We start from the raw sequence: 8,105 nt of genomic DNA on the forward strand, positions 1-8,105 counted from the left end.
TGTTTCGAAAAGGCTTGAAAGGCCGCTCTTATAGCTTTAACTGTGACTGTGCTCCGCCTTCTGCGCAGGCCTGCTGTTTCTTTTTAAATGCGAAGCGTTTCCTAGTGAACTTCAGTGACTTGGAGCGTATCTATCTATCTATCTATCTATCTATCTATCTATCTATCTATCTATCTATCTATCTATCTATCTATCTATCTATCTATCTATCTATCTATCTATCTATCTAGCTGCTTACGTTTGGGGGCTCGCGTCATCATCCGCTTAATTTGGCATGAACCAAAATTACCTTGGGAGGGTAAGGTGGTTTGATGAATATGACGCGCTGTTTAAGAGATGAATAATGTACGATCCCGTTGCGTACGTCGTCAAACACTTCCCGTCAGACTGTGGCACACACACACGGGCGGGTATGTGCCACTCGTATGTGGGTATGTGCCACAGGCGATTTACACTTTGTATCTACCAAGGAATGACGAGAACACACATGGTCAATTTTAACGCGTAAGCGTTAAGTGATACCCTACATCGGTAGCGTCAACCCAAGTAATGCATAGAATAAATGTCAGTCTTAAGAAAAGCCTGACATATGCAAGGATGACTTCCCGACGAATGCAAATAATGAACTTCAGGGTCCCATCAGGAATCGAGCCAAACTATTCTGCATGGCAGTCAAGCATTCTACCACAGAGCTACGCCAGGTCTCGGAACTACTTTTCAAATAGACGCTAATCTTCGTGTAACGTCAATAGTGGTTGCAGTACTGCGTATCCAATATTATAGACATCGCATATGTACTCCTTTGATACAGCCGTCACGTCGAGCTAACGTCAATCGTGGTAAGCTGTCATGCGCTGAAGTTGATTTATGTAGCAGTGTGTTCAGGGCCACCATCAGTGCTTCATATGAGCTTCTGGTTTTGCAGATACGCATGTTCTCGTTGACATTGTTGCGCGAATGCAAACAATTAGTTTTGTAAACATCTGCACCTCTTCAACCTTTGTCTGTGCGTGCATATATATATATATATATATATATATATATATATATATATTTACTTATATATATTTATGTATAAATATTGTTACGGGATTTTGTCTGACTGAAAGAGGGCATAGTGGGGCATACCCAAGAAAGATGCCTCAGACTGATAGCGAAGAAGTGGACGTTGTCGGTGAGCTGCGTTGCGGCTGCGTAGTGACAACTGTTACGGGGCGCCAAACATCAGTGCCGCCCCGTACCAACCTACATGCCGATTACAAAGCAGTGACTTTGTTCGCCTGCCCTCCAAAACTGTGACGTACGTCGATTTTCTGTGCTCACCAGCTGTGCCCGACGGTGACTATTACGCTACGCCTCTCACCGACGTACTCCTTCCGCACAATGTTGCAGTGCCCTATTCGGTGCTCAGCATCACAGATAACAAAACCTGTCTACCTCTTGTAAATTTCGGCTACATGAATAATGTGCTTCCACAAGGCATTTCTGCGGCCCACCTGTGTCCGTTGCTCGATTCACAAATTGAAGTGCTTGCCTTAGACACACTTGTTTACCGCAGCCCACATCACTCGCAACGCATTCGGGCAGCCGTCAAATTGTAGACATGATCGTCACTGATCTTCCGCCTCCGCAAGTTGAAGCCCTACAACATCTTCTCGACGCCTACCAGGATATTTTCGATTTTGGAGACCGACCTTTTGGGCAGACGTCCTTTGTCCAGCATCGCATACACACAGGTGATGCCAACCCTGTTCACCGCCGTCCTTACAGAGTGTCTGCTTTTGAGTGGAGCATAATTCCGAAGGAGGTGAAAAAGATGCTAGCGAAGGACATTATTGAACCATCCTCCAGTCCCTGGGCATCCCCGGTAGTATTAGTTAAAAAGAAGAACGGATCATGGCGATTTTGTGTGGACTATCGCCACCTTAACAACATCACCAAGAAAGACGCATATCCTCTGCCCCGCATTGACGACGCCCTTGATTGCCTCCATGGTGCCGCCTACTTTTCTTCCATCGATCTTCGTTCTGGTGATTGGCAGATTTCCGTGGACCCCGTGGACCGAGAGAAGCAATTTTTGTAACACCCGATGGCCTCTACCAATTCAAAGTCATGCCTTTCAGCTTATGTGAAGCCCCCGCCACCTTTGAATGAATGATGAGACGCGTCGCTCGGCAGAGCTGCGCAAGTGAACAACTCGCGTCCCAAACAACAACTGACTTTTATTATCACCCTTCCTCTCGAAGATGACTTTCTCGTGCGGGCGCATGCGCTCTCTGCACCGCACACAGAAGCACCGCTTTGCGTCGCCACAGTACTCCGCCCCTAGTGAGTGCGCGCACAATGGCCGCACTCGGACGACGCACTGCGGTTCATAAGTTCATGCGCCCCGGGGTCTCGTACACCGTTCACTCCGCGTAAACCGTTTGAGGACTTGTTGGGGCTGCGCTACGTGGTCTGCCGGGGTTGCCTGCGAAGATGGAGCTCAAGGTGGTGCAGGTGCTTTGCTGTCGGAGTCCACGTGTACTGATTTTACGCGGTCTAAAGAAACCACGTTGTGACGACCACCTCTGTCGATTGTAATGTGCTTGTCTGCCCGTCGCAGCACCTTGAAAGGCCCGTCGTACGGGGGCCGGAGTAGAGGCTGTACGTCGTCGTGCCTCACAAACACGTGAGAGCAGGAGGAGAGTTCCCGGTCCACGCAGACTGGCCGGGCTGCGGGCGGCCGCGGAGGAACAGCGCGTAGCTTGCTCCTGATGTCTCGCAGTCGCACGGCGTTGTCCGCGTTCGCGTACACGTTTTCGTCCTTACTGGTAGTGAAAAACTCTCCTGGGAGGCGAAGCGTTGTTCCGTACACCAGTTCAGCGGAGCAGCATCCAATATCTGCTTTCAGAGCCGTCCTAACGCCCAACAGAACAAACGGCAGTGCCTCTACCCAACTGTGACTCGCAATAGCCGTCAGGCTCGTCTTCAGCTGGCGATGGAACCTTTCCACTATACCGTTGCTTATCAGATGGTAGGAAGTTGTTCTCATGCGGTGAGTACCCAAGAGCCGGGTGACGCTTGCGAACATGGCGGACTAAAACTGTGTTCCACGATCCGTAGTCACGGTTGCCGGCACTCCGAAGCGGGCCACCCAGTGGAAGATAAATGCGCGGGCGACTGTATCAGCAGTCATGTCTGGAATGGGCACGGCCTCCGGCCATCGCGTGAAGCGATCGATGTAGGTTAGCAAGTAGCTTTGCCCCTGGCACAACGGCAGTGGTCCTACAATGTCAACATGCACATGGGCAAATCGACAGTCCGGCAGGGGGAAGGATCCCAAGGGGGTCACAGTATGTCGCTGAACTTTGGAGCGCTGGCATGCGATGCACTCTCGTGTCCAGTATTGGACATCCCGGTTTATTTCTGGCCACACGAACCTCGCTGTGCATAGCCGTTGCGTGGCTCGAATCCCGGGATGCGCCAGGCTGTGTTCGAGAGGACGAACGGTCGGGCCTTGCCTGTAGACATGTCGCAGCATATGGATCCTGTGGGTTCTGCCAACCATTGCAGCTTCAAGGCGCTGGTTGAAGACGTCAGTAGACGCTTGAACTCTCCATCACTGCGTTGAGCCGTCGTAAGTGTGGTGAAGTCCACGCCACTCGGCAGGCTGATGGCATTTACTGGACCACGCGAAAGAGCGTCAGCAGCAGCATTATCCGTGCCACTAACATGGCGTATATCTGTCGTGAATTCTGCGATGTACGACATTTGGCGGAGCTCCCGTGCCACGTACGCACCAGAATCGGAGTTCGCGCGCAATGCGTAGGTGAGTGGCTTGTGATCTGTGAGCACAAAAAATTCTTGTCCTTCCACATAATGTCGGAAATGCCAGATAGCAGCGTATATGGCCAGGAGTTCCCTACCGAAGGTGCTGTACCTTCATTCGGACGGGCTCAGTTTTCTGTAGAAGAAGGAAATTTGTCGCCACACTCCGCTCACCCTCTGCTGCGACACGGCTCCGATCGCTGCATTGGAGGCGTCCACCATGACACACTGAGGAACACCCAGCTGCGGGTGCGTGAGCATGGTAGCATTTGCGAGAGCTTCCTTTATCATCCGGAATGCTTGTGTGGATTGGTCGTTCCACTGAATGGCAGTTGCCTTTGATCCAGTTGCTGCAAGTAGGCTGTGGAGAGGGTGAAGGCTGTTGGCGCATTTCGGGATAAACCTACGGTAGAAATTCACGAGTCCCAGGAACTCTCGAAGCTGGCGGAGGTTTTTCGGCTGTGGAAACTGCCGTACTGCTTGCACCTTGTCCTTCTGGGGCTGTACTCCGGCACTTGAAATGCTGTGGCCCAAAAATGATAGTGTCGGTACCCACACACGCACTTTGCCGTATTGATAACGATGCCTTTTTCTGTCAGTCGCTGAAGTACGTAGCGCAGATGCCGCTCGTGCTCTTCAGGAGTGCTGCTAGCACTCCTGAAGCAAAAGTCGAGGCCACGAACAACGCCATCCATAAACCGTTGAAAAGTTTGGCCGGCGTTGCGTATGCCGAAAGGCATGCGTAGGAGCTCGAACATTCCTAAGGGCGTTGTTATTGCGGTCTTAAGGATATCCTCCGGTGCTACGGGTATCTGATGATATGCTCGCACTAGATCTATTTTAGAGAAAATGGTAGCACCATGCAGCAAGGAGGTCATGTCATGAATGTGCGGGACTGGGTAACGGTCTGGCACGGTTACCCCGTTCAGCACTCGATAGTCCCCGCAACGGCGCCAATCACCGTCTGTTGATTTTGGGACCATGTGGAGAGGTGACGCATATGGGCTGGATGAATAACGTACTATCCCGAGTTCCATCATGTGGGCAAACGCCTGTCGAGCCAACCGCAGCTTCTCGGGTGACAGGCGCCGTGGTCGCGCATAGACCGGTGGGCCTGTGGTTTCGATATGATGCAGCACGCCGTGCTTTACTTCTGGAAATGCCTGTGGCTGTCGTGTCAGCTCTGGGAACCCTTGTAGTATTGCGGTGAAGTACGCTTCTCCAGCCAGACTAAGCAAGGCCGGGCTGATAGGGGGGTGCCAACACGGCGTGCCTTGTACCGCTCCCTGAGAAACGGGATCTTGAAGCCGTTTGTTGCGGACGTCGACCAACAGACTGAAGAACTGGAGAAAGTCTGCGTCTAGTATGGCAAATTTGACATCAGCAGCTATGAACACCCAGCTAAGCGTTCTGCCGAAACCGAAGTTCAGCGACAGTGAACGATGGCCATATGTTGTTATCACCGTGTTATTGACAGCTTGCAAGGGGGATGTACTAGGTTTCTTTCTTTCAGCTTGTGACGCCGGTATAATGCTCACCTCGGCGCCTGTGTCCACTAAGAAACGTACTCCATTGTTGCGGTCGGTAATAAAAAATACTGAGGGACGACTTGGAGGCAACGTAGTAGCACTGGTCGCCCTCAGTGCCTGCCGCGGCTGTTTCCCGAGTGCGCGCATGGTGGGACACATTTACGCGCACTACTTCCGAACCTCCGATGATACCAGCAGATATGCTCGTCCCGCTCTTGCGATAGCGGCGTGTTAGGCTCGGTTATCGTTTGCGCCCTCCTGCTAGCGTGCAAAGCTGATATTGTTTCGGCAAGTCGAGCAATCTCCTCACGCATCTCTTGAAGTTCGTTTAGAGGCTGTTGCGCTTGCACGGCAGCCATGGGTGTGGGCGGTGTCATTGCTACCAGTTTGTCAGCCAGTTCGGCGGCTGCGGTTAAATCCTTGTGCTCTGAGGCCGCGATGACCATGCGGACGCCTGAAGGCAACTTTTGCAAAAAGAGTTCTCGGAGCAATACTCCATTTATCGTGTTTGATGTTCCGCCAAGCAACTGTTGCATGTGCCGCAAAAGCTGACTAGGAGTACGGTCGCCGAGTACCGTGCCGCGAAGCAATTGCTGCAGTCGTTGTGGTTCGGAGGGCGTAACTCGGCGAATGAGGGTTTCTTTTAGCGTTGCATATGCGTTTTCGACAGTTGGTGCGACCAACAGATCCCTGATTTCACTGGCTATGGCAGACGGCAGACTGCTGACTACGTAGGGGTATTTCGTAAGGTCTGCGGTGATTCGTCTGACTGCGAACTGAGATTCTACTTGTATGAACCAAAGTGCGGGGTCCGCAGTCCGAAAAGGGGGCAGCTTACTGTCGACTGACGAGACTGTCGGAGGGGCGTCGGTCGTGAACGTTGAATCCATATTGCGGCTGGTTCGACACTCCGGTCGCTGTGCCTGTATTCCGAGTCCGGGTCACCAATGTTGAGACGCGTCGCTCGGCATAGCTGCGCAAGTGAACAACTCGCGTCCCAAACAACAACTGACTTTTATTATCACCCTTCCTCTCGAAGATAACTTTCTTGTGCGGGCGCATGCGCTCTGTGCACCGCACACAGAAGCACCGCTTTGCGTCGCCACAGACTCCCTGCTCCATGGATTCAAGTGGTCTACGTGTCTTTGTTATCTGGATGACGTGATTGTGTTTGCTCCCACGTTTGAAGCGCACCTTGAGAGGCTGTCGAAATTTCTTGATGTATTCCGTCTCGCCGGCCTTCAGCTGAATTCATAAGAGTGCCGGTTTGGTCGCCGTCGCATTACAATACTTGGACATATTGTTGACGCTCACGGCGTACAGCCTGACCCAGAAAAAGTTTAAGCTGTGAAGGACTTTCCTGTGCCAAAAACAGCCAAAGATGTCCGCAGCTTTTTTGGGGCTCTGCCGGTTCATCAAGAACTTTCGGAAATCGCTCGGCCACTAACAGATTTACTCAAACCAAGTGAGACGTTTACCTGGGGTCCCTCGCAAGCAGCAGATTTTTCCGACCTGACCACTTTGCTCACTCTTCTCCTGTGCTAGCTCACTTCGACCCTACGGCACCGACCGAAGTGCGCACCGATGCCAGCGGTTACGGAATAGGCGCTGTGTTGGCTCAGCGACAACGTGGGCAGCATCGCGTGATAGCTTATGCCAGTAGGCTGCTGTCCACCTCGGAGCGTAATTATTCCATCAGAGAGCGCGAATGCTTAGCGCTGGTGTGGGCAGTCGCGAAATTTCGCCCTTACTTATACGGCCGACTATTTATAGGTCTCACCGACCACCACACTCTCTGCTGACTCGCCACCCTAAAAGATCCCACAGGTCGTCTCGCCTGATGGCACTCCGCCTCCAGGAGTATTCTTACACCGTAGTGTATAAATCAGGAAAACTGCACAAAGATGTGGATTGTCCGTCACGCTACCCTGTGGCAGACTGCGATCGTACGAGCACTGATTCTGTGGGCTGCGTAGTTTCCATTTCCCAGCTGCTTCATCTCGGGGACGAGCAGCGTCACGATCCGGATATCAGCCGCCTAATACAACAGCTAGAATCTTCACCGCAAGAGGCTTCTGTTCGCATGTTTACCTCAATGGACCACACCTTATATCGGCGTAATTTAACACCCAATGTTCGCGACCTACTTCTGGTAATACCAAAGCACCTGCGTTTCACAGTTCTACGTGAGCTCCATGACGCGCCAACCGCGGGTCACCTTGGTGTCTCGCACATATGACCGTGTACGCCGCCGCTTCTACTGGCCTGGCCTTTCACGCTCTGTACATCGTTATGTCAAGGCTTGTGAAATTTGCCACTTTTTTATGTAGACCAAGCATGCCACTCAGTGCAAATGTGTGTTGTTGCACTCGAACGAGGCGTCGTGAAACGGCAACCTTACGCGCCTTTGCGAGTGCGGTTGCCGATTCGCTTTGACAACGCTAACGCCAGCAGAGCCATGGCGCATCGGCGCGGCCTTACTGGAGCTAATTTGAGACAACTGCGGCAACATGCATGTGCATGGTGATCGATTTTTTCATATGTGCAATGTAGTGAGGAAGACGCACACGGCGCTTGCTACGTTGTTGATTGAACGAAGCCTGCAGTGCCATTTGATGCAAACCAGCATTTTGTTTACGTTCGCGGGCGATACAATTTGTAACTTGGCTCGATTCACCTAGCCAACCGCCTAAGTGGGTTGATTAGCATACGTTCACGGTAGAGCGTTATTATGCCCCTAAACAGTGGCGTGTGCTTGTTGAAAGA

The 8,105-nt window shown here is 51.9% G+C and overlaps 2 protein-coding genes across 2 annotated transcripts; both read right to left on the reverse strand.

Moving 5' to 3' along the window:
• Positions 1-2,485: 2,485 nt before the first annotated feature.
• Positions 2,486-3,073, reverse strand: LOC142765350 (uncharacterized). Its single transcript, XM_075866135.1, has one exon. The coding sequence runs from the start codon at positions 3,071-3,073 to the stop codon at positions 2,486-2,488; it is 588 nt and encodes a 195-aa protein (XP_075722250.1).
• Positions 3,074-3,079: 6 nt separating this feature from the next.
• LOC142765353 (uncharacterized) lies at positions 3,080-5,785 on the reverse strand. Its single transcript, XM_075866146.1, has 3 exons — positions 5,650-5,785; positions 3,423-3,827; positions 3,080-3,267 (listed from the first exon to the last, which is right to left on the reverse strand). Exons 1-3 carry the CDS (start codon positions 5,783-5,785, stop codon positions 3,080-3,082), a joined length of 729 nt encoding a protein of 242 aa, XP_075722261.1.
• Between the last annotated feature and the right edge of the window lie 2,320 nt (positions 5,786-8,105).

The sequence above is a fragment of the Rhipicephalus microplus genome, chromosome 1, assembly GCF_043290135.1.
Source record: "Rhipicephalus microplus isolate Deutch F79 chromosome 1, USDA_Rmic, whole genome shotgun sequence".
NCBI lineage: Eukaryota > Metazoa > Arthropoda > Arachnida > Ixodida > Ixodidae > Rhipicephalus > Rhipicephalus microplus.

Excerpts from the sequence above, each read along its gene's own strand:
- LOC142765350 (XM_075866135.1), bottom strand. The coding sequence starts at position 3,073 with ATGTTCGCAAGCGTCACCCGGCTCTTGGGTACTCACCGCATGAGAACA.
- LOC142765353 (XM_075866146.1), bottom strand. The coding sequence starts at position 5,785 with ATGGTCATCGCGGCCTCAGAGCACAAGGATTTAACCGCAGCCGCCGAA. Across the intron at positions 3,828-5,649 it reads AAACGAACTTCAAGAGATGC|ATCACAAGCCACTCACCTAC; the intron begins GTGAGGAGATTG and ends TTGTGCTCACAG. Across the intron at positions 3,268-3,422 it reads CAACGGCTATGCACAGCGAG|GACCACTGCCGTTGTGCCAG; the intron begins GTTCGTGTGGCC and ends TTGACATTGTAG.